Source organism: Populus nigra, chromosome 8 (genome assembly GCF_951802175.1).
Source record: "Populus nigra chromosome 8, ddPopNigr1.1, whole genome shotgun sequence".
Classification (NCBI taxonomy): domain Eukaryota; kingdom Viridiplantae; phylum Streptophyta; class Magnoliopsida; order Malpighiales; family Salicaceae; genus Populus; species Populus nigra.
In genome coordinates, this window is record NC_084859.1 from 3,524,366 (window position 1) to 3,551,131 (window position 26,766).

The window sequence follows — 26,766 nt, forward strand, 5'->3', positions numbered from 1 at the left end:
TTTGTGATTTTAAGAAATGCCTGCTCTCGAAAAAAAACAAAGAGAGGAAAAAGAGACAAATTTAGCAACCACCACAACAACTCAGTTACCTTGAAGGGATTGTTTTTTAAATATTTTTAATTTAAAAATATATTAAAATAATATATATATTTTTTATTTTTTAAAACTATATTAGTTACCTAGGAAAAAATTATGATTATGCTGGGTGTTAACCAGCAAAAGCATGCTAGGCAGGCAGGGTGAGGCACCGCAATATATTATTTTTATGTGAAGTAATACTTAATGCATACACCTCTATAGTAGATTATCACTAATTATAAATAATTACTAGCTTTGATACCCGCGCGATGCCGCGGGTTATTTTTTTTTGCATAAAAAATATTAAAAAAATAAAAATTTAAAAATCTTGGGTTTTTCTGCAAAGTTATACCCAAGAATCTTGGGTTTGGCTGCAACACCTGACCTAAAAGTAATATTTATAATATTAATAATAAAATTAAACTTGCATGACCCAAGTTTAAGTGAGTCTGGCTGTAACACTGGACCCAAGAATACTGGATGTGGGTCTGGCTATAAGATCGTGTCATAAAAGTGTGATAATTAAATAGATTAATTAAAAAAAACAAAAATAAAAAATCAACAGGAAGGAAAAAACTAATGAAGAAAAAGAAAAAAAAATATTGAATTAATTGGGTCAACCCTTTAAACCAGGTTATCCTGTAAAACCTGAGATTTGCGTCATGAAAGTTTGATAACTAAATAGAAAAAAAAATAACGGGTTTACCTAGAATTAACCGGATTAACCCATCAAACCAAGTTAACCCGTCAAGCCCAGGATACATGTCATGAAAGTATGAAAGTCTGATAATTAAATAGAAAGAAAATTAACTTTAACAAACTAAACTAAATGAAAAAAATAACTCGTCAAATCAGGTTAACCCATCAAACCCGAGATTCGTATCATGAAAATCTGATAACTAAATAAAAAAAATTTAACATTAACAAACTAAATCAAACAAAAAAAATTCATTAAAAAAAATAAAAAGAAAAAACAAAATAAAAAACAGTTATATAATATAATATAATACAATATAATAATAATAATAATTATAATTATAATGAAAAAACGTGGGGAAAATTTAAAAAAATGAAAAAATAAAGTGGGGAAAGTTAAAGCTAAAGCTAAATTCTCAACTAACTCAATATTAAAAAAATAAATTTAACAAAGATAATTAAAAAAAAACATGTGGGGGAAACACTATAGCGAAACAAAAACCATGTAAGGGAAACACTGTAGTAATCCATAGTATTTTTTTTTTTTAAAAGCTACAAAGCTAATCTCTTAACCAGCTCAATATATAAAAAAAACCGACAAAGGCTATCTAAAAAAGAGAGAGTCAATTTTGGGTAAAAGAAATGAAAAACAAATGTACAAAAAAGGAAACAAAAGCGAAAAAAAACATGTGGGGAAAGCTACAGTGTTTTAAAGAAAAAGATAAAAAAACTAAATTTTCAACCAGCTCAACAGTAAAAAAATAAAATCAACAAAAATAATTCTGAAAAAAACAAAACAAAAAAAAAGAAAATACGTAAAAAATGACAATTTTGGAAAAAAAGAAAAATAAAGAAAAATAAAAAAAAACATACGGGGAAAGCTAAAGCTAGATTATCAGCCAGCTCAATATTGAAAAAATAAATTCGATAAAGATAATTTTTTTAAAAAATATATGGGGAAACACTGCAGCAAAACAAAAACTATGTAGGGGAAACACTGTAGCAATCTATATTGTTTTTTTTTAAAAAAACTACAAAGCTAAATTCTCAACCAACTTAATATAAAAAAAATAAAATCTACAAAGACCATTTTGAAAAAAAAAAGAATAAAGGGGAAACACTGCAGCAAAACAAAAACTATGTAGGGGAAACACTGTAGCAATCCATATTGTTTTTTTTTAAAAAAACTACAAAGCTAAATTCTCAACCAACTTAATATAAAAAAAATAAAATTTACAAAGACCATTTTGAAAAAAAAAAGAATAAAGAAATCATAAAAAAAAAGAAAATAATGTGTGAGAATATTATAGCAATCTACAATATTTTTTTTTTAAAAAACTACATAGTTAAATTTTCAACCAGCTCAATATTTAAAAAAATTAGTAAAGATAATTTTGAAAAAATTTTTTTTTTTTTTTAAAAAGAAGAAGAAATCAATTTTGGGTAAAAAAAAACCAAAAAAAAAACATGTATAAAAAAAAAAAACCTATTACAGGAATATCCCACACGTTTTAGAGTTCTTTAATATTAATATTAAGAAGACATCATTATAAATAATTAATTATTGGCAAGAAAAAAATTAATTGTCTTCAAGCATATCATGTGTTTAGTTCACTTTCTAGCTCAAAAACACAAGTAACGTGAAACAAATATTATATATAATACTTTAGGGACTAATTTGCTTGCCTCACTAAACTATAGCTACTATTTTTGTAGTTAACTCGTTGTCATCCCCTCAAACTCAAACGAGGTGAAAGTAAAAACAAACAAAATCCCTTTCAACTCAACCAAGAATTGGAGAAGACTGGCTTGTATTTTACCAGATTCCATCATCTCTACAAGAAAAGGGTGGTAGGGTTTCGCTGCTGAATCTGATCAAATGGGTATGCTTATGCTGTAGAAAGTGGTGTGGCAATGATTGAGGTCGGTCTCTCTTCTTCTTTTAATTTGTTGGGTTCAAAGTCTGTTTTTTTTTCTTCGTATATAGTCTTATGCAACGTTTTTTCTTATTTTTTTGTTCTCTTGGGCCTGTTTGTCTATTATTCATCACATAATTAACTGTATTTAGCTACAAACAATGATGGGATTTTCCAGTTTTGGAGAATTTTGAGATTATGTTTTAGTCTTCTTTCATTTTTTTCCCTAATGCGCTTGGTGATTGGAGAAAGTGATGTAGTGAGTTCTTATGATAATAAAGTGAAAATTAAGTCTTGATTTTTTGAAAAGATGGAATTCACCGTTGATACGAGAAAGTTTAAGAATGGCCTCTTGCAATTAACTAATTCAAAGCCAATACACAAGAACAGAATTGTGGTTATCAGTTACGAGCGTTTTGGAATCCAGTCACAAGCTTGTTTAACATGAATAAATCCGCTACATTAATGATTCCCTTAACATCATCTTCGAATATGACCTTAGGTGAGAGTTGCTCTTTTTAATGCTACAGCTTCTAGGAGTCCGGGATTAGTGGAGTGCATGGAATTAATTTATGGTGATGTAGGATAGAGAATTAAAAACTCAATTCATGGTGGCGTAACTGGGAATTAGAGTTAGGATTTGGCGTGAGCAGAATTGTGAATACTTGGAATTAGTGATGAAAAGTCTGATTTGAGGAGTGTGTGAATTGAGATCTGAATGGTTGGAGGAGAAGGTAGAAGATTAAGTTAGAAAATAAGGTAAAAGAGCAAGGAGTAAACTCAGTACCAGCACCAAAATATGTTGCCAAATCTCTTAATTTTAGACTGCTCTCATAATGCAAAGCATTGCATCTGTATTTTTACTGATGACTAAGACTGTATATACTAGGGCTTGGACTTCCGTGCAGACTAATTTAATTAACTACACTGCTTAGGGAAAAAGAGCTGAATGACTAAGACTAAGAAGCTGAAATTCAAATTAGAGGTGGATCTAAATACTAGTTAAAGACCTTCATTTTGCTAGGACTCCTGCATTAAACTGGGGTATCCACGAATAACATTTCTGCCACTGTTCCCAAAATCACCCATAACTTAAAAATTAAAACGATAAACCAAGGCTTCTACCAATGGACACTTTTACTCTACACCAAAAGACATGGAAATCTGAATCTCTTTTTTCCACCCTGACAAGCCTTTGGGTGGTTTTTGCTTGGTCAAATTTGTTCTAGTTCTTCCGGATTGATTCATTCGGTGTGCACCTGAATCGCCTTTCACAGACCAGCACCATGTTCTAATTAAATAATGCTATAGAAATATGCTGTTCTAGTTCATGTCAATCCTGATCATTTTGACAGACTGGTCATCTGCTTGTTTCTATTTGTTCAGCAAAGCTTTTTTGTTATGTTGTAAAGAAGTTTGACCTCTAAGTTAGCATGCAAAGATGTCATTGCAAGTTTGATTTGAGTTCTAGATTGAGCATTGCCCAACTAACTACCAGTTGAATGATTTTGGTACAAAATCAAATGATTTCTTTCAATGATAGAACTGCAAGGGACTTTGCTATTTGTTGCTTGCTTGTGCTAAAGTTACTGATATTGGTTGTTCATTTAACATTGCAGATAGAAGAAGGATCCCAGAACAGTGAGCAGATACTTGAGGAAGAAGGTGATGATCTTGAATTTGATAGCAACGACCTTGAAATTGAGGGTGATGACCCTGGGATAGATGACAATGACCTTGGGATAGAAGACAACAACCTTGAACTAGAAGACAAAAACCTTGAGAATGAAGGACATGACCTGCCTGAAGGCAATGACCTGGAGGACAATTGTGAGCAACTGTTTGATATTGAATATCATGTCCTTGAAAACAACAGAGACGATGCTACAGTAGAAGATGTTCGAAATGGTGACTTCCTAGGGAAGGATTATCCACCACCTTTTGTGGGGATGGAGTTTGAATCATATGATGATGCCTATAATTATTATAATTGCTATGCTAAAGATTTGGGATTTGCTATCAGGGTCAAGTCCTCATGGACAAAACGTAACAGCAAGGAGAAACGTGGTGCGGTGCTCTGCTGCAACTGTGAGGGTTTTAAGACTAGTAAAGAAGTGCACAGTCGTAGAAAGGAAACGAGAACTGGTTGTCTAGCCATGCTAAGGTTGAGGCTAGTGGAATCTAATAGGTGGAGGGTGGATGAAGTCAAGCTTGAGCACAACCATTTATTTGATCCTGAGAGAGCACAAAATTCTAAGTCCCACAAAAAGATGGATGCAGGGGCTAAAAGAAAGGTGGAGCCCACTGTTGATGTAGAAGTACGGACGATCAAATTGTATCGAACAGCTGCTGTGGACCCACTGGGCTATGGAAGCACTAACTCAAATGAAGGAGAAAGTAGCCAGCATGTTGACAGGTCAAAGCGCTTGAAGCTTAAAAAAGGAGATGCACAGATCATTCATAATTATTTTTGTCAGGTTCAGCTAACAAATCCCAACTTTTTCTACTTGATGGATCTCAATGATGAGGGGTTTTTGAGGAATGTGTTTTGGATACATTATAGGTCTAGGGCTGCATATGGTTATTTCAGTGACGTAGTTATATTTGACACAACATGCTTATTGAACAAATATGAAATTCCACTCTTTGCATTTGTTGGGGTAAATCAGCATGGGCAGTCTATTCTACTTGGTTGTGGTTTGCTTGTGGATGAGACATTTGAAACATATATATGGCTGTTTAGAGCATGGCTTACATGCATGTTGGGTCGCCCTCCACAAACTATCATTACTGACCAATGCAAGGCCATGCAAGGTGCAATTGCAGAGGTTTTCCCACGTGCTCACCATCGTTTTTGTTTGTCACGTGTTGCGCGCAAGATTCTTGATAATTTGGGCATGCTGCAGGACTATGAAGGGTTTCAGAGGACGCTGAACGTGACTATCCATGACTCTCTTAAGGTAGATGAATTTGAAATGGCTTGGGAAGATATGATCCAGCGTTTTGGAATTGCAGATAATGAGTGGCTTCGAACATGCTATGAAGATCGAGAGAGATGGGTCCCAGTTTACTCCAAAGATGCTAGTTTTGCTGGAATATCTACTTTTCTAAAAGATGAGTCCACCCAATTCTTCAATGGTTATGTGAGTCAACAAACTACGTTGAAAGAGTTTTTTGACATGAATGAACTAATTCTACAAAAGAAGTACCAGAAAGAAGCTCTTGATGATTTTGAGTCGAGGAATTCCAGCCCCATTTTGAGGACAGGTAGCTTTTATGAGTTACAGCTTTCCAGAGTGTATACAAACGAAATATTCAGGAGATTTCAAGATGAGGTTGTGATGATGTCCTCTTGTTTTGGCATAACTCAAGGTCATACCAATGGGCCTCTTGTTACTTACGTGATCCAAGAACGCCAGGGTGAAGAAAATTCGAGGGGTATTAAGAACTTCGAGGTTATGTATGATAAAAGGGGAGCAGAAGTTCGTTGTATCTGTAGTTGCTTCAACTTCAAAGGTTACTTGTGCCGGCATGCATTGTGCATTCTGAATTACAATGGGGTGGAGGAGATCCCTCCGCTGTATATCTTGGCACGGTGGAGGAAGGATTTGAAGCGCTTTTATGTACCGGATGGTGGATCCAATAATGTAGATATTGCTAACCCAGTTCAGTGGTTTGATCATTTGTACAGACGAGCAATGCAAGTTGTTGAAGAAGGTATGATTTCTCAAGATCGATATATGGTTGCTTGGCAAGCATTTAAAGAATCACTGAATAAGGTCCGTCTTGTAGCCGAGAAGCATTTATAATGTATAATCTTTGTGGTGTTTCCTCACTTCTGCTGTGGCATGCTCTTAGATGTGTGTTTTGGCCGTGCATGCAGCAGAGATAGTATTTTCCCCTAGTTAGAGCATATGCTGCGGCAGAAATTCCAGTGAAAAAAAATAGGAAAATGTCTTTAGTAAGGCAAATGCTTTGACATTAATGAAGCAAGGAACAATTGGACAATGGAATATCCTTCTTTGATGTTTTTCTTTCTTTTAGTTAAATCTTAAGAACATCAAATTTTATAAAATACCTCTTCATGTTCTTAAACAGACTATGTAAGAAATATATTAGACTAGTCACGTGCCTTTATTTTGCTGTGGAGCAGACTAATTTTATTTTTGTTAAGAAAGATTTTAATTGCAAATTGAAAAGATTATGCGTGTAATTAATAACCAAGAAATTGAGTCGGTAAAGAGCATATTAAGATATTAGATTGTGTAACTTAGGTAGCTCTTCAAATATAGTTATAAAATTATTTATTGTAAGAAAAGTAATTATTTCAATTCCATTAAAAAAAATAATTTCCTAGTATAATTTATCCATTTCTTTTATATATATATATATATATATATATATATATATATATATATATATATATATATATCTCCTAGGTTCTTAATCTAATAAAAACCATAAGCAATTAGAATCAATAAAAAAAGCTAAATGATTTGAAATAAAGGAAATTTTTTTTTCTAGGTAAAACCCGAATAATAATATTTCAAATGTAATTTTATTTATTCAATCATAATTTTTTTTTACTAAATTTTAAGGAAAAAAAATATCACAAAAGGACTGCATAAAAAAAAATGTTTACTAATATCATAAAAAATATCATAATTTTATTTGAAAACAAATTCAAAACTAGATGATATTTAATGAAATATTTTTATAAAAATAATTTAAGTTATTTTATTTAAATGATTTTTAATCAAAATATAAAAGAAAAAGATAAATAAGTACCTTGAAAAATAGCCCATTTTTGGCAAAAAAAAAAAAGGCAAACATATGCACGCCTCCCTTAGCCCATAAAGTTTTTTGTTAAGTTGGGTGGATAATTAACTTTTTTTTTTTAAAAAAATTATCAGATGATGTGTCACTTCTTGTTTACCTACAATTTACCATAGTTGAGTACCAACTTCTCGAATAAAAAAAACTTATTTTTAATTATTTTTTACATTAAAACATCTAATAAACATCTTAGAGATTTGAATAAATCCATTAATGATCTTAAATTAGCAAAAAATGGTTTCAGACAAAAAATCAACTAGAATTCAAAAAACTTTATGAGCCAAAATTTACTTTTTTAGTAAAATGAAGGCTAAAAAAAAATAAAAAATCTTAATAAGACTTCTCTCATTGAAAGGAACCCATTGACCTCAAGATCAACTTTTTTGTTGTCGAAATTGAGTTAACTAACAACTTTTTTTATTTTTTTTTATTTTTTGAAGATTTTATCTCTTTTCTTTCAAATCTAGAAACTAAAAAAAATAAAAAAAATAGAGTTTTGGATCAAAACTCAAATCTAAAAAATGTAGAATGAGAAGAAATTCAAATAAAAGTAAATGGATCAAAGTGAACCTTTTCATGCCAAATTCTAATCGATTATTTGGTTTTTTTTTTTTTTGCATCTTGGCTATTTGTATTATAATTGTGTTTTTTTTATAGCAAATTACAAGAAATTGATCATTAATTTGGCTTTAAAAGAATACAATCAAAGAGAAAAATCTTTTTTATCGATGATCAAAGTGAAAAAAATGGCATTACTCCAATTCATAATAAAACATGAGAAAAAAAATGACATTGCTTTAATTTACCCTGAAATTGAGAGACTGCACAAAGTTTGTACAGTAGAATTGATGCAGTGTAAATGCTACATGTTTTAGTTCTTGTTAATAATTAATAACTATGCTTAATAGGGAGGGTACCCTATATATTTATATCTTTTTTCATGTAAATACCTCACAATTAAAGGTTATTTTAGTACCAGGACAATTATAGATGCAACTAGCAAACCGCAATTTAAACCCTTCAAAATATACTGGTAACGAAAAAAATAAACATATTTTTATTTACAAAATCTAAATCAACCAAAAATTTTAAAAAAATTGTTGGAATGTGCTATTTTTGCATTTGACCTTGCTATTTCAAAAGATAAAAAATATTATCTATAAAAAACAAGAGTTCAAATATTCAATTGTGAAGCATGATAAATTTTAAATACTAAAAATGATGCGTTCTCAATTTTTTTTCCCTTTCATTTTAATGTTGCATTCAAGGAATTTAATGTGATGTGACAATAATATATCACTTGGGCATATAAATTAAATTAATAATGTTATGAAGGATGGACAAACTAATATCAAACAAAATACAAAGTAAAATGAATCAATCAATACATAAATAATAATAAAAAAATTGAAGACAATAAGGATTATATTTGATAAAAAAATTATATGAGAATAGGCATTAATTACATTTTTCTTTCTCATTACCTATAGGGTGTGTTTGATATTGTAGCTGTAGTTTGAGAAAAATAGTTTCATAAAAATCACTTTTAATTGAAGTTCGTTTAATAAATTAATGTATTTGATTAAAATTATGGTTGTGATTGAACTTAAACAAAAAATAGTTTCATGTGTTTGGTTAATATGCTTTTCATATTGATGTTTGGATGTGAAATTACTTAAAAGTACATGCGCATGTACACACACATATATAGTTTGTTTTCAATTAAAATATTATAAATTTAATTATTATTATTGTTATTATTATTATTATTATTATTACATAATGAAATAAACAATTCCAGATCACGGGTCACTTTTTATTAATCTACAATCACCAGAGTTCCAACTTCTTTAATAAAAAAACTCATTTTCAACTATCTTTTTACTCGAAAACACCTAATAAACACCTTAGAAATTTGAATAAATCCATTAATGGTTTTAAATTAGCAAAAAATGGTTTAAAAAAAATCAACCAGAATTCAAAAACCTTTCCAAGCCACAATTTACTTCTTTAGCAAGATGAAGGCCAAAAAAAAAAAAAAAACTTAATGGAACTTCTTTCATTGAAAGGAACTTAGTGGCATCAAAACCAACTTTTTTTGTTGTTGAAATTAAGCTAATTAACAACTTTTTCTTTCTTCTTTTATTTTTTGATGACTTTATCTCTCTTCTCTCAAATCCAGAAATTAAAAAAAATAAACAAAATAGATTTTTAGATCAAAATCAAATCTCAAAAACCAAGTAGAGAGAAGAAATTTAAATGAAAGTAGGTGGATCAAAGTGAACATTTTCATGCCAAATTCTAATCGGTCATTTGGTTTCTCTTTGTTTTGCTCTTTAGTTATTTGTTTTGTAATTGTGTTTTTTTATAGCAAATTACAAGAAATTAACCATTAATTTGGCTATAAAAGGATGCAACCGAACAGAAAAAAATATTAATGATCAAAGTAAAAAAATTTGACATTGCTCCCATCCACAATAAAACATGAGAAAAAACAACAACATTGCTCTAATTTACCCTGAAATGTGAGAGAGTGCACAAAGTTTGTACAGTAGAATTAATAGAATTGATGCAGTGAAAATGCTACGTGTTTTAATTCTTGTTAATAATTAATAACTATTAACTATGCTTAATACCCAATTCATATTTTGATCTATTTTTGCATTTGATTGTGCTATTTCAAAATATAAAAAGACTATCTATAAAAAATAAGAGTTTAAATATTCAATTGTGAGGCATGATAAATTTTAAATACTAAAATGATGCATTCTCAATTTTTTTACCTTTTCATCTTAAACACTCAAGAAATCCAATGTGATGTGAATCCTATTAAATGACATTCAACATGTGGTTCTATCTATAATGTTGCATCACATATAATATATCACTTGGTCATATAAATTAAATTAGTTATGTTATGATGGATGGACAAACCAATATTAAACAAAATACAAAGTAAAATGAATCAATCAATACTTATATAATAAAAAAAATTGAAGACAATAATGATTATATTTGATAAAAAAAATTATATATGAATAGGCATTAATTACATTTTTCTTTTTCATTACCTATAAACAAATGTGTGTTTGATATTGTTGTCGTGGTTTGAGAAAAATAATTTCATAAAAATAATTTTTAATTGAGGTTCGTTTAATAAATTAATGTGTTTGGTTAAAATTATGGTTGAGATTGAGGTTGAACAAAAAACAGTTTCACGTGTTTGGTTAATATGCTTTTCATATTGATGTTTGGATGTGAAATTACTTAAAAGTACATGCGCATACACACACACACACACATATAGTTTGTTTTCAATTAAAATATTATAGATTTAATTATTATTATTATTATTATTATTATTATTATTATTATTACATAATGAAATAAATAATTCATTTACATTAGGTTCTTCTTTTATTGTCCCATCAAACTATTTGCAATTCCATTTGCGTACAAAATCCATATATGAAGGCCTCTGCGATCCGAGCGAGCAACAACGTCTAGAAAAAAATTATCGGAAACAAAATTAGAATTGCAATCATATTTTACAAAAACCACGTCATCTTGTAACATCTTTCTAATATAGTTATGTAGTGTCATTGGTTCAACTATAATATGAACTTACATTTTGTATGGATAAGTGAGCATGTTTTATAAAGTTCTCCACCTTTATTTCCATACTTCAAAAGAATGTTTTATCACATTATATAATGATGAGTGCACACAATTAAACACTTCTTCCTGACCACCTTTGTAAGGACCTAAATATCTATACTCATTGGGATATCCAATATCAACCAAATATTATTTTCCTGCAATTAAGAACAACATGCTAATTTTTTCATTAAATCAATAACTAAAGAAGCATATTATTAAACTTATACTAGATGCTCTTCAATTTATATCAAATCATAACCTTCCGATGGTTTTGGAAATTTTATACCACTATTGTCAATAGCCTTAAGAAACATACGTGTATCGTGTGCACTGTCTTTCTATCTTGCCCATATAAACGTGAACTGCATGTCAAAACTACAATAAACCATAATATTTTATGTTGGTACACCTTTTTTTTTGATAAATGAAATTTGATTATTAGATAATATGTAGGTACGACACAATTCTATATGAAAAAAATGTACATTCTAATTAATTACAAACATTAATAAAAAGTGATATTCATTTTAACAACATTAAAAAAATTACATCTTACCTTGAAATGTGGTATATATCTTGGATTCATTGTAATTTCTCTTGGGGTGTTGGTAAATTCAGGATCTACTGGTTTTATGACTTCTACAGCAAACAAACATACTACTCTAAAGACTTATTTTATGCATCTACTAACAGTTTCACCTGAATGCTGAAATCTCTTTTGCACTTTCCTATTGACGCCCTAATGTTATTATATATAAAAACATTGCCACATTTTCAGTAACGCTCATCATTCTTGAAGGTTTTAAGTCATAATATATTTCTAAATCAATACATATACTCAATAAAGTGGTTGTATCCATTCTAAACATGTTAACACATCGTTTCCAATGACCTCTTAAAACTTTGTTTAACCTACACATCTCTGTATTGTATGAAACCATATATGATTCTTTATGCATATAATTAATATAATTCATGTTTATATCTCCAACTGTGCATGTAATTAATTTCTACGTATCAAACTGTCTCCTTAAAAAAATATCATCATCCTCATCACTTTCATTGTCACTGTCATCATCGTCATCATTGTTACTGTCATCTTCATCATCGTCATATCCAGCAGCACCATCTCCTATCGAGGCACCACTACCTTCACAACCACAATAATTAATGTGGTCTACAACGCGGTTCATTACAATCCAAATAAAAACAAATATAGACAACCTAACAATCCAATAAATCACTTTAGAAGTTCAAAACTACAACAACATTTAAATAAAGAAATAAAGCAGTTAAAAACAACCGAAATGGATATGCCCACATCTGACAGCTTCAAATGTTGAATAATAAATGAATGAAAACCAACTTTAAGAATGCATCAAATGAAAAATAATCTTTTCAAAACTGTCAACTCATTATTTTGCAAGTGTAAACATGTATAAATAAATTATTAAGCATGTTAAATAATAAGACACCTTAAATTTAGCTAACATTTCAAAACAATAAATAAATTAATGATTTAGGAAAAAGAGGCATATCATGTCAGCTAAGAATGTCCACTTAACATATACATTCTTTTCAGCCATTTCAATTTCTCTTCAAGACCTCCCATACTAAACCATATTTCTCTTTTCTTTTTTAACCTCAGATACTCTATATCAAAGTCATAAAAATCATCATCAATTGAGACTTAAGGAATTGAGTGGAGTTCAGCGATAACCTCAAGAAAACTACAGCCTTGCCAATCTATATGCAAAGAAGTGAAATTACTCCTAGTCGACATACTCTTAAATAGTTGATCTCACATTGACATTAACTGTAAGCCAATTTTAGACGTCTTTTTTTTTAGCTCGAACCTTAGAAAGATCTCTTTCTTTCCTTTTTCTGTTTTCCTTGTGTTGTTGCTGCTCAACATATTCACCCCACCAACCATTCAAGAAATGTCATTATGAAATTTGAAATCCCATCCTCCTCTGAATCACCACTTTCTTCCTCCAAATCAGCCTCAACAATGTTGACATTGCTAGTGCCAGGATCAACACTATCATTGCCACCAAGTACTCTTGACGATAGTGCCCACACATACTTTCTAGTAGCAAAATTTTTGGAATACATTCCATCAAAATTGATCTTCAAAGATGGTTCAATACCAACATGTTTGAATTTTTTGGCTCCTTTAATTTCCTACATAAAAGAAATATATGTAATTAATGCAACATTATACAGTAAATCAATTTAAGAAACAGGACAACAATAAATGAAATAGTTAAGATCATGAAAATTAACCTGAATTTTCTTTTTACAACTCATCACTATCCGAGATTGTTCCGAATTCACTACTTCATCCCACACTAATTTCAGAAATAATATTTGTCCATATCCTCCAATCATTTTTGCATCCATCCCATTTTTTTTTCAGTTGTGTTTTGGTGAATACATGGCCGGTTTGTTCTTTGAATAATATTTTAAGAAATTTCTAACCTGTTTTATCAAAATAAGTTTTAGGTCTTATTCTCATGTCAATGAACTTATTGTATAGGTCACAAAATGTATGCAATATTTTCTTTGTCCAAGCCGCTTTATCCATAGATTCAGTACCTTTCATTCTATATTTTAAAACATTCATCAAAGCTTGATAATAAAGAAATCAATTATTAAAAATCAAAATAGTAATTAAAAATTGACATCAAATTACTATTTCCACTATTTTCTTAGTAAATTTGCATTGAGAATGGACTAACACGTTGCCCTTGTTGCCGTGACTAGTTTTGATTGATGGGTAGTTGAATTTTTTTTGTTTCTTCTTATCTTCTTTCGTGGTTTCATATTTTTCTAGGTTTTTGCTTATAAGCTGTTTTTTATTTTGTATAATGGTTTTTTTTTTAAATGTTTGAAGAGAGGTTCATATGGAAAAATTCAATAAAATAAATAAGGAATATTGTATCCTAAGTAGGTTTATCAAGTTTCTAGTCATGTATTGTGATGATGTATATTTACTTTGTGTTATAGAGAAAAATGGTCTTATATACCCCTTCTTTCCTTTTTAGTAACTTCAAGATACTTGTAAGAGTGACATGTTCTTCTTGCTATTTTGCTCTCCTAATTTATATATATATCTTGCCTTTTTGAGATTATTAAAGTGTTATAAGAAGAAGTAACAAAATTATTAACAAGGGCTATTGAGTGCTTGCTTTAGCTAAAATTTTGAATTTTAGGTTCAATTCTATGTTTATACAAGTGTAATTAGAGCTCTTGTAACTCATTTGTTAAAGACATAACATTTTAAAAATCCAAGTTCAATTATAAACACCTAAAATAGACTGCAATTCTCAATACAAAAGCAGTTTATAAGAAATAGCTTTTTCAGCATTCATAATTGCCTTCACATATAAGTTAATGCAAAAGTAGCAATAAATCTAAGCATTAACCTAAATAAAAATTACAAAGCCATTTTACAAGAAGCAGAACTTAGGTAACCTAAACTAATGCAAAGCCATTTTACAGGAAGCAGAACCTAGGTAACCTAAACTAATCAAACAAACAAAACTCCATCACATATAATTTAATGCAAAAAAGATTAAAATTTCAAAAGAAAAAAGTAACTACCTTCAAGAATAGGTTTTAATCAAAAAATTAATTAAACCAATGATGTAACTTGAACAATATGTTTCAGTTGCATGCTTTTAATACAATTTATTTAAGGAAAACAAACATGACCAAACAAACATAAATTATCAGTAACGATAATTAATCAGAAGAAAAATAATTAATCAAGCATTACATAAATTGAAATATGTAGTTAGTTAAAACAAGTTTTTGGATGGACAGGAACAAACTCATGGTCTATGTTGAAACCATCTATGTTTCCCAAACCCTTACTTGTTATCTTTTCAGTTAAACCACATATATTTGCGGTTTATTTATGAAAAAAATGGAAGCATTGTCAGAAAACATCATAGGCAAATCTAAGTAAAATATCATTTGATGAGGAAGATTGAAGAAGGGGGTAAGGGGGCATGATATTAGAAATTGAAAAAAAATGAAAAGAAAACCATTTCAAATCTTATTCTTTGATCAATGAGTTAGAAGATCATTGAATCTTACCTCATTTACAACAAATACAATGATCTTTTCTGGAAATCTTAAAGTAATAAAACGAGTGCAAGCAAAAGAGATTTAAAAGAAGAGAAGAGAAGTGAGGGGATGAGGGCTGGAGAAATCTCAACACTATTGGTAATTTTTTTTTTGGGTGGAGAGGTGAGAGAGACAACAAAATACAGGTCTAGATAGCTTATAAGAAACTGAGGTTGAACCTCGATTTCTGATGGGTTCTACAATTACAAAAGTATGGTTTAACCCTATCCAAACATAAAAAATCTGTGTTTCAACCCAACCTCAATTGCACCTACAAAACCAAACACCCTTTAAAAGACTTAGATTATGTGATGCTGCTTCACTGTTTACACCTCATTTCTTTCTTTTCTTTTGTTTTTTTTATAAATTAGTTCTTAGATTTCTTTTCTCTTGTTGATTTGGTATTTTCTCTCTTTCTTTTTCATTTTTCTTTTTACAAATTGGTCATTATACTTTTCCCCATTTTGATTTGATTATTTTTTGACCTAATTGTATGAGATAAAGTTTTTAATTTAATTATAAATTCATTGCTATATTAAAAAAGTTGTTAATTACTATACTAAAAAAATCAAGGTTCGCTCCACCTGCTTCATTTTTCATAAGAGGTGGACCCTCTTTTATATATATAAAAAATTATGTTCCAATTTTTCTTCTTTCAATTGAATGTTTTTTCTTCTTCTTTCAAATTCATCATTCAATATTTTGTTGGTTTTGAATTGGTCATCATAATTTTTTTTTTCAATTTGCTTTCTATGAAGTCATTACATCCTCAAACAAACATCTCGACATTTGGTTGATGCTCAATTTTATAAGCATTTTTTTATCATATTATTAAATAAAAAATAATTAAAAAATAAAGTATTTAAACCCAGTGGAGTCCATAATCCAGGTTGCGAGTTTGACGAATTAAGCCATGAAACCTGGATCAATCAAATATGTCGCCATTCAATATTAAAAAAAAAATGACATCATCTTGAATTTTTTGATTATTTAGGTTGCTTTTGGACACACTAAGTGAACCTGATCACATAGTGGCAACTCCTATATGAGTTAATTTTAATTTTAAACCTGAGTTAAGCAAGAAGTCAGGTTGAGAGATTTCAAGTTTGACCCTCTAGATTGGAGTTTAATAACAAAGCCAAATAGTTCATTTGTTTTTAAATTCCATATTTTAATTTTTTTTAGTGAATTCTTTTTGCCTTTTTATCTTTCGATTTCATCATTTAATACTTGGTTGATTTTGAATTGGTCTTCATAATTTATTTTGATTTATTTTTTATGAAGTTATCTCAGTCTTAAACAAAAGTCCTAGCATTTGGTTGGTGCTGAATTTTATGAATGTTTATTTTTGTTATTATATCATTAAGTAAATAATAGTTAAAAAAAAAACAAAGCATTGGCCAAATAGTTTCCTCCACCAGATTCTGCATATATATAACTCCAAGATGTAAATCGAAAAACTTATGCGTGCATCTAATTAAACAACCCAATAACCATTGTATATCGTAATGAAAAAAATAATAATTCATCAACAATAAACAATAATAAAATTGATAAAATCAATTGAAAAATAAAGATGAAGATATCTTACAACGCAACACGGGTAATTTACCTAGTCATGTTTAATAAATTCCTCTATCAAAATAAATTTGTAATAGAAAAAAATATAAAATTTATAATAGAAAGCAACACACACATAAAATTTATTGAACAATAATTATATATATATAAAAAAAACAATGCAAGGCTGCACATAACATATAAAATTTATTAAACAATACTTTAAAAAAATAATGCAAGATTGCACATATGAAAAATCTTATAAAAAAACCAATATAAAAAAAATAGTCTTTATAAAATTATGAAAACACCATAAATGAATCATACTCACCTCTCTTAAAACTACACATACTTAATATTATTTAAAAATAATCACAATCTAATTAAAACATAAAGCAAAACTTTATTTGAAAAAATATACATAAAAAATGCATTATTTTTTAAAAATTAAAAAAAACCAGGCTAGACGCTTGTGGGCCTGGTAAGCCAAACCCAGCTTACCACGCTTATCGCTTGGCACAATGAAGCAACGGCTCGTGCTCGGGCTTGCAATGCCAGGCCCATGCAGAAGCTTTTTTTTTTAATGTTTTCATCCGCCTCAAATATAAAAAAAATGATGCGTCGCCTGTTTCAACTCAAAATCCGGCCATTGTGGTGGCTAGAAAAACAGGGGCCGTCGTTTTTCACCCAAAAATCTCATTTTCAACCTATTGTTGACCCAAAACACCAAGAAAACACTATAGAGATCTTGTTAAACCAATCCATGGCCACTAAAAAGCCAAAAAACCACCCAAAACCCTGAAATCCACCCGGAACAAAAATTCTTTTCAAGCTTAGATATGTTGTTTTAGGTGTTTTCAAGGTAAAAAAAACACTTAAACGCAATCCCTCTCATCATATTAAACCTTTTGACATAAAAATAAACTGTTTTGAGGGCCAGAATTTTCCCTAACACTAACTTTCTCGCTCTAGGCTAGAATTCGACGACTCCCTCTCTCTCCTCCCAACAGGAAAGGACTGAAAAATGAGAAAAATGAAGTTAGGTACCAAAATATATTGTCTTAAAATTTAAAGGACCGATCATCTTATATCTAAAAAATATGGGGGATTAAAATGAATGTTTCAACAAAACTTTCGACCCCCCCTGTGTTACTTGAGATTTTCACTTCAGTCTCCTAGCTTTCAATTCAATCCTCTCCTCTAAAAAAATATGCAATTGGGGGATAATTTGAGCTTCAAAGAGTCAAATCACACAAAATAAAAGTTTGAGGATTAAAGTTGTCATAACCCATTTTTTTGGGTTATTCCAATATTCATTTTTTTTTCTTAAAAAAAAACTACAACAATGCCGTTTTGAATGGCATTGTTCTCCTTCTTCCCTTGCATACACAGAGGCAAGGGAAGAATAGCTTTGCTACGCTGTATTTTTTCCCGCTTTCTTGCTCTCTCCTCATTTGCCCAAACCCTGACAAAACCCATGCCGCTCACTTGCCACCAAACGAAAATACAGAAGGGACAAGCCCTGTTAGCAGCCTTGAGGCGACTTCCCAGTGGCCGCCTGACCACCCCCTACCCCTGTGCCATGATTGGACAGGGATAATAGACCTCTCTCCCTATTTTTTCCTTATAAATACAATAGAAAGAGAGGAATTGGTGGGTAAGGGGGCGAAATAGAGGAAAAGAAGAGAGAAAAGAATGGAAAACAGAAACGAAAAAAACAAACGAAAAACGGAGTGCAGGTTGAGAAAAAAAACAGAGGGAACCAAAAGACATTTTCACGGTTGAAAAAAAAACAGAGGGGGACGTCTGTTTGAGAACCAAAGGAGCTGAAAACAAAAAAGAATAGAGAAAAGAATATATGAGCAGAGGAAATGAATAGAGAAGGGAAGATTTGAGCAAAGGAAAAGAACAAAAAACAAGAAAACAGAGGAGAAGAGAAGAACAATAACTTCCTTTTCTTTTGGTCTCTCTCTCCGTCGTTGGATGCAACACCGCCACCTCGAGACACCATCAATGATTGGTTGCTTCATCGCCGCTTAGAACCAACGACTGATCGTCTCCACCGCCACCGGCAGCACTTTTAGCAACCGCAGGTCAGCCCTCCTCCCCTTCCCTTTTTTCTTCTTCATTCCCTGGCTACTCCACTGTTTTGCATGAACAGTGGAGAGTGAATTAATTCACTCTCCGTTGTTCACATTGCATGTGAACAATGGAGAGCTGCTCCACTATTCATCGGGCCGAACAACACCGACCTAGACAAAAAAAAAATTAAAAAATTCCAAAAATCTTTTCAAAAAATTTGTGATTTTCCGCGTTTTTATCAATTTTGCATAATATTGGTTTGTACAAATCCGATATTAAAATATCTAGTTTTCTCCGAAATGTTAAAACAAAAAAAATTTAAAAAAATCTTGTTTTCATGCATACAACCAAGTCTTTCAAAGAAAATTTTTTTATATCATATTTTCATAAAAAATAATTCAAAAACATGTTTTAGCATGCATTTTGACTTTATATAACCAGTTTATTAAAGTCACAGAACTTGACCAATATTTCAAAAATTTCAAAAAAAATATTTCATTTTCTTTTAATATTAAAGAGTACGAACTTACACGTAAGATGTATTCATGATATTAAAAATATTGTTCTTTTATGTATAGACTTTAGAGCGGTTAGGTTTTACCTAGTAAGATAAGAATCTCCTTACCTAAGAGAACTTTTCTTAAACCATAGATGAACCAGCAATTGAAAATACAAACAAGACCTTAGATTTTTATTAGACAATTAAACAATGCAGCTTACCTTAGGTAAGATGTATTTGGGGTGCTAATACCTTTTCTTTACGCAACCAGTCCCCATACCCGCTCTTTGAGACCAGTTAGGGTTCTTAGTGACCAAAATATTAGGTGTCGACTTTTATTTCCTTTCCCACTGATAAGAGACAAGAATTCTTTGTCTCCCTATATTTGCCAGATAGACACAATACTTAAGAGTGGATTGATCGCTGAGATGCCGCACACGTGTGACAAAAGTGAAAATTAATAAAAAATGCATTCCTCGTCGTCCACCCTAAATATTAAAAAAAACCCGATGTGTCGCCTGCTTCAACCCAAAATCCAGCCACTGTGGTGGCTGGAAAAACGGGGTACGTTGTTTTTCACCAAATATCCCATTTTCAACCCATTTTGACCAAAACACCCTAGAGATTTTGTTAAAACCAATTCATGGCCACAAAAAAGCCAAACCCCCCCCAAAACTTGAAATCTACCCGGAATAAAAATTCTTCCTAAGTTTAGATATGTTGTTTTAGGTGTTATCAAGGTAAAAAAAAAAAACACCTAAACATAACCCCCCTATCATATGGAACCTTTTAACATAAAAATCAACTATTTTGATGGCCAGAATCTTCTCTAATGACCGCTTTATCTTTCTAGACCGAAATCCAACGACTCCCTCCCTCTCCTCCCAACAAAAACGGACTACAAAAAGAAAAATGAAGTTAGGTACCAAAATATATTGTCTTGAAATTCAAATGACTGGTTGTCTTATACCTAAAAAATATAGGGGATTAAAATGAATGTTTCAACGAAACTTTCAACCCACCCTCCATGTCCAAAACCTGAAATCTACCCGGAATAAAAATTCTTCCTAAGTTTAGATATGTTGTTTTAGGTGTTTTCAAGGTAAAAAAAAAACACCTAAACATAACCCCCCTATCATATGGAACCTTTTAACATAAAAATCAACCATTTTGATGGCCAGAATCTTCTCCAACGACCGCTTTCTCTATCTAGACCAAAATCCAATGACTCCCTCGCTCTCCTCCCAACAGAAAAGGACTAAAAAAAAGAAAAATAAAGTTAGGTACCAAAATATATTGTCTTGAAATTCAAATGTTTGATCGTCTTATACCTAAAAAATATAGGGGATTAAAATGAATGTTTCAATGAAACTTTCAACCCACCCTCCATGTTATCTGAGATTTTCACTTCAAACCCTTACTTTCAATTCAATCCTCTCCTCTAAAAAAAATATAATTGGAGGCTAATGTGAGCTCCAAAAGGTTAAATCATACAAAATAAAAATTTAAAAATTAAAGTAATTTTTTTTAAATTACATTGATACGGTCCATAATTTAAAGAAAATATACAGTAATCATAAAAGTACACTGCTTTTTAGCTTTATATATAATTTACGTAAAATGACTAAATTTACTAAGATTTTAAGGTCATGTTTTTTTCCCGGAAAGTTGTTTCCAGGAAACCATTTTCCAAACTTTCCTGTGTTTGTTTGCCATTAGAAAAGGTGGTCAACAGAAAACACTTTCTAGTTGAAGGAAAACACTTTTCGGTCAACGGAAAATACTTTCAAGTCAAAGGAAAATTTGACTTGGTTTCCAGGAAAGTATTTTTCCTTTTGGCTGTGTTTGTTTTCCAGAAAGTGGTTTCCGGGAAAACACTTTCCAAACTTTCATGTGTTTGTTTGCTATTAGAAAAGTTGGTCAATGAAAAACACTTTCCAGTTAAAGGAAAATTTGGCTTGGTTTTCAGGAAAGTGTTTTCCTGGAAAATTTGGGCGGAAAACACTTTCCGGAAGTTGTGAAAAATTTAGAAATGTCATTATTTGCTGATTATATCAAATTTGATCCTCAAACTTTTGATTGCTATATATATATATTTTGTTTTGAATATTTATTTTTTAATTTCATCTCTTAAAATTTAATTTTTATATTAACTTTGGTCCTTATTTTTATAATTTCTATTTGCTTTTTTCTTATCATTTTTTTATTGAAATTTTTTATCTATCAAATTTGATCCTCATTCTTTTGATTGTTACTTATTTTATTTGAAATAATTTATGAAATGTTAATTATTATCATTTTAATTTCTTCATCTTTCAATTTTTTTATTTTTTATTTGATCTCTATTATTTTAATTATTATTTATTTTATCTGAGATAATTTATGAAATTATATTTTTTTTCAATTTCATTCCCATTTAAATTTTTAATTTGTAAGATTTGTTCCTCATTATTTTAATAAACTTGAAAAAAATAAAACATTAATAAGTTATTTTCCAGCTCATTTTTTATTACACTACCAAATATTAAAAATTATATTTTTAAAATTTACTTTTTTAAAATTTAATTTTTCTAAAATTTATTTACCTAAACAAAATTAATTTTCAACAAACAAACCTGCACACCACAGCGGCCGACTAGCTTGTATAATAATAATAATAATAATTAAAAAAAAGTCTTCTGTCACCAATAGTGTGGTAGAAGGGACGTCTTCCCTATTTGTTATCAGAGATGTGGCGCAACCGCAGCGGCTGACTTGATAACACCCGGAAGAAACCAGCCGGAAACGATCTGACATACGGAAATTCTAAAGTCACCCGTACATATCACAGTCACAGTCACAGTCACAGTAGCCTCTGCGATTTTCTCAGGTCACCGGATTATCAGCCCGTGTTCCCAGCCGGTAAGTGCTTTCATAATTCCCCAGCTCTTTTGCATTCAATTTATGCTTATTCTTTCATCTATTAGGGTTTGTTTTAATATATCCGATCCCTTTTGTTTCGGTTCCGGAAGTGTGATATATATCCACACACACAAAAGAAAAATATTCTAAACAAATAAAAAAAACAGATTTCCTTTGTTTCGGTGAAATTCACTTTTGATTAGGTTGAGTCTTTCGGTTCCTAGGATTTTACCAAAATTTAACAAATTCGATGATTTAGGTCGTGTTTACCCTCAGAATTTCTTTTTTTTTTTGTACAAACTAAGGAAACATTTTTATTAAATACAAAAAAAAAAAAAACAAGGGACTCTTTAGCATAAAATATTAGAGGAAGCAAGGGATGGTGTTTTTCAATTTTCTAAAAAAATGGAGAATTTTCAAGAAACATGCATTTTCATTTTTAGTTAGTAAATGCATTTTCTTTAGTTTTCTGTTTCTTGGAAAAATTTTAAACTTTCCCACAAGTAATTGATTGGAGCCTAAATATTTCATCATGTTATTTTTGGTGATATAATAGATGGCTGAAGCAGGGTGTAGTAATGAGCGATTGACTAATGGTGAATTGAATGAGAAGGAAAAAGAATTGGATGATGGGACTGAAGAAAAGAAGGAATTTGTTGCTCCTGCGGTTGGGATGGAGTTTGAGTCTTATGATGATGCTTACAATTATTACAACTGTTATGCCAAGGAAGTGGGTTTTCGTGTTAGGGTGAAGAACTCATGGTTCAAGCGGAATAGTCGGGAGAAATATGGCGCAGTGCTTTGTTGCAGTAGTCAGGGTTTTAAAAGAATTAAAGATGTTAATCGTTTAAGAAAGGAAACAAGAACTGGTTGTCCTGCAATGGTAAGGATGAGGTTGGCGGACTCCAAGAGGTGGAGGGTGTTAGAGGTCATGCTTGAACACAACCACTCGTTAGGGGCTAAGATATACAGACCTGTTAAGAAGGTGAGTACTGGAAACAAAAGGAAGTCCCTTTCAAGTTCAGATGCTGAGGGACGTACCATTAAGTTGTATCGAGCACTTGTCATAGATTCAGAAGGTAATGGGAACTCAAGTCTGAATGCAAGAGATGTTATGAATTTTTCTGAACTTCCTGATCAACTGAACCTTAAAAGGGGTGATGCACAGGCTATTTATAACTACTTTTGTCGGATGCAGTTGACGAATCCAAACTTCTTTTATTTGATGGATCTCAATGATGAGGGGCATCTGAGAAATGTGTTTTGGGTTGATGCTAGGTCAAGGGCTTCTTGTGGTTACTTTGGTGATGTTGTTTATATTGACAACACGTATTTGTCAAGTAAATTTGAGATCCCACTGGTGGCATTTGTTGGAACGAATCACCATAGCCAGTCTGTTTTACTGGGCTGCGGCCTACTTGCAGGCGAGACAACTGAATCTTATATTTGGTTGTTCAAGGCATGGATTACATGCATGTCAGGTTGCAGTCCACAAACTATTATTACGGACAGGTGTAGAACTTTGCAAACCGCAATAGCAGAGGCGTTTCCAAGAGCTCATCATTGTTTTGGATTGTCGCATATCATGAAAAGAGTACCAGAAAAACTGGGAGGATTGCGCCACTATGATGCTATAAAAAAAGCGTTTATGAAAGCAGTTTATGAAACTTTGAAAGTGATTGAATTTGAAGTAGCATGGGGATTTATGGTCCAGCGATTTGGAGTTGGTGATCATAAATGGCTTCAGTCATTATATGAAGATCGTGTTCGGTGGGCTCCTGTTTATTTAAAAGACACAGTTTTTGCTGGAATGTCCGCTGCACGGCCAGGTGAGAACCTAAATCCATTTTTTGAGAGATACGTGCATAAACAAACTCCTTTAAAAGAATTTCTGGACAAGTATGAACTAGCATTACAAAAAAAGCACAAGGAAGAAACTATTGCAGATATTGAGTCCAGAAGCGTAGGCCCCGCTTTGAAAACCAGATGTTCATTTGAGTTGCAGCTGTCGAAGTTGTACAGCAAGGAAATATTCAAGAAGTTCCAATTTGAGGTGGAAGAAATGTATTCTTGTTTTAGCACCACACAGATACACGTTGACGGGCCAATCATTATATTTTTGGTCAAAGAGCGTGTCCTGGGTGAGAGTAATAGGAGGGAAATTAGAGACTTTGAGGTTTTATACAACAGAAGTGCAGGAGAGGTTCGTTGCATCTGCAGTTGCTTCAACTTCTATGGGTACTTATGCCGCCATGCATTGTGTGTGCTTAACTTCAATGGAGTAGAGGAGATCCCATGTAAGTATATACTGCCACGATGGAAAAAGGATTACAAGCGCTTGTATATTCCAGACCATAGTTCCAATGATGTTGATTCTACCGATCATATGCAATGGTTTAATCAATTGTATAGAAGTGCTTTACAAGTTGTGGAGGAAGGGGTGATTTCTCTTGAACATTACAGTGTCGCACTAGAAGCTTTTGAAGAGTCGCAAAATAGGGTTCGTGAGGTAGAAGAAAAGCAAGCATAATCCCGCCATGGGAAGCTGCTGCAAATTCTCTGTAAATATAATTGTAGTCTTGTAGGGCTGTGGTAGGGTGGCAAGATTGAACTGTTGGACTTGCAATTGCAAGACTAGGGATTCTGAGTTGGATGAGCATCTCTTTATACAAAAACAATAAGAGGAGCAGAGTCTCCAAATTCTTGTTGCCATTATCTTACTGCATTGGAACCATAGGGTAGCTAGGTGATGGCTGATTAAATAATTTCAGTCTTCTATGATTTTCCTCCCTCTCCCTTTTGCTGAGGGTTGGCTTGTACCTGTTATTTTGTAGAGTGTAAAATACACAATATCTTCATCTCCCATCTTTGCTTCAACCTAACTAGTAAAGTCTCTAGCAACCTGTGAGGTATTTACATCATAAGCTAAATAACATTTTATTTATAAGTGACTCATGCATGGTTGCAAAATAGTGAGATTTAATTATTATTTTTTTTCAATCTATATACTATATATTCTCAAGTAATGGAAACTTTCCCTTCACTTTTTATTTTTTTGAGGAAAATACCTAAACTAAACAGAGAAATCTCATTTATTTTTTTCCTTAATGTTTTATATTTTATTTTTTCTTCCTTTTTCCTACTTCTTTAGATTTTCATTCATGCATTTACTAATTCAACATCTAAAACAATGAACTATATGCATAATCTCTTTTTTATTGATTTAATTTTAAGTGAATTTGGCATTGTATTTTCACTTATTTTAGTTGTAACTCTATTTGGTTTATTGTAGAAATACCTCAATTTAGTCTCCATCCTATGTACTCGTCTAAATTGGATCACAAATGAATCATGGTTACCAATAAGGTACCAATTGTTATAGAAAACTCTCAAGCAAGACCTATTAATTAATATTCATTAATTTTCCTATCAATCTTTATTTAAAATGATGCCGTTCTATTGCATAGAATATGTGCATTAGATGTAGTTAAAAAAAATCCCATTAGTTTGAAAATATTAATAGAAACGAACAAAAGGACTCAATTGAGAAATACAAGAAATATGTGGGGCCTAAGTGATGAGAATGTATGAGTTTAGAATGTAATTGAGAAAGTGTATACAAGTTAGGGACTGAATTAAGGTTCTCTTTATTTCAACCTTAAGTTGCTCCTCACAATATTTTCATATTGGCCCCTCATTTATTTTATTTTAATTTCACAACCATACATACATACACATACATACATATAAGAAATAATGATGTTTTTAATAAGAACTCCTCTACTCTTCAAACCTCTCTTCCAGTTACAGATCCCAATTTCTTTTACGTGGTAGATCTTAACGAGAAAGGATACATGAGAAATTTGTTTTGGACTGATGCAAGGTCTAGGGTTGCATCTGCTTATTTCTGTGATGTAATTGCAAGTGACACTGTGTGCTTGACATACAAATTTGAAGCACCACTGGTTGCATTTATTGGAGAAAACCACCATGCCATCCTCTTGGGCTGCGGTATGCTTGCCGGTGAAACCACTGAATCATATGCTTGGCTGTAGAGGGCATGGCTTACTTGCATCTTAGGACGTCCTCCGCAAGCTATCATCACTGACCAATGTAGAACCTCGCAAACTGCTATTGCTGATGTTTCCCAAGAGCTTCTCATTGTTTTATTTTGTCACGTATCATGCAAGGAATTCCAGATACTATGGGAGAATTGTTTTATTTTGAAGCAACTCAAGTATCATTGAATAGAGTAGTTCACTACTTCCTCGAGCCTGAGGAATTTGAAGCTGCTTGGGAAGAGATGACACAGCGTCATGGAATTAGGGATCATAGATGGATCCACGAAGACAGGAAAAAACGGGTTCCAGCTTATTCGAAACAGACACTGGCAGGAATGTTACT

The 26,766-nt window shown here is 31.4% G+C and overlaps 2 protein-coding genes across 2 annotated transcripts; both read left to right on the top strand.

Moving 5' to 3' along the window:
* The first annotated feature begins 2,481 nt into the window (after positions 1 to 2,481).
* Positions 2,482 to 6,716, top strand: LOC133702358 (protein FAR1-RELATED SEQUENCE 8-like). Its single transcript, XM_062126695.1, has 2 exons — positions 2,482 to 2,697; positions 4,310 to 6,716. The coding sequence occupies exons 1-2, from the start codon at positions 2,689 to 2,691 to the stop codon at positions 6,497 to 6,499; spliced, it is 2,199 nt and encodes a 732-aa protein (XP_061982679.1). The 5' UTR covers positions 2,482 to 2,688; the 3' UTR covers positions 6,500 to 6,716.
* A 15,396-nt stretch (positions 6,717 to 22,112) lies between these two features.
* On the top strand, positions 22,113 to 25,225 carry LOC133700506 (protein FAR1-RELATED SEQUENCE 6-like). The gene is made up of 2 exons (XM_062124056.1): positions 22,113 to 22,362; positions 22,919 to 25,225. The coding sequence occupies exon 2, from the start codon at positions 22,919 to 22,921 to the stop codon at positions 24,890 to 24,892; it is 1,974 nt and encodes a 657-aa protein (XP_061980040.1). The 5' UTR covers positions 22,113 to 22,362; the 3' UTR covers positions 24,893 to 25,225.
* Positions 25,226 to 26,766: the final 1,541 nt, after the last annotated feature.

Excerpts from the sequence above, each read along its gene's own strand:
- LOC133700506 (XM_062124056.1), top strand. The coding sequence starts at position 22,919 with ATGGCTGAAGCAGGGTGTAGTAATGAGCGATTGACTAATGGTGAATTG.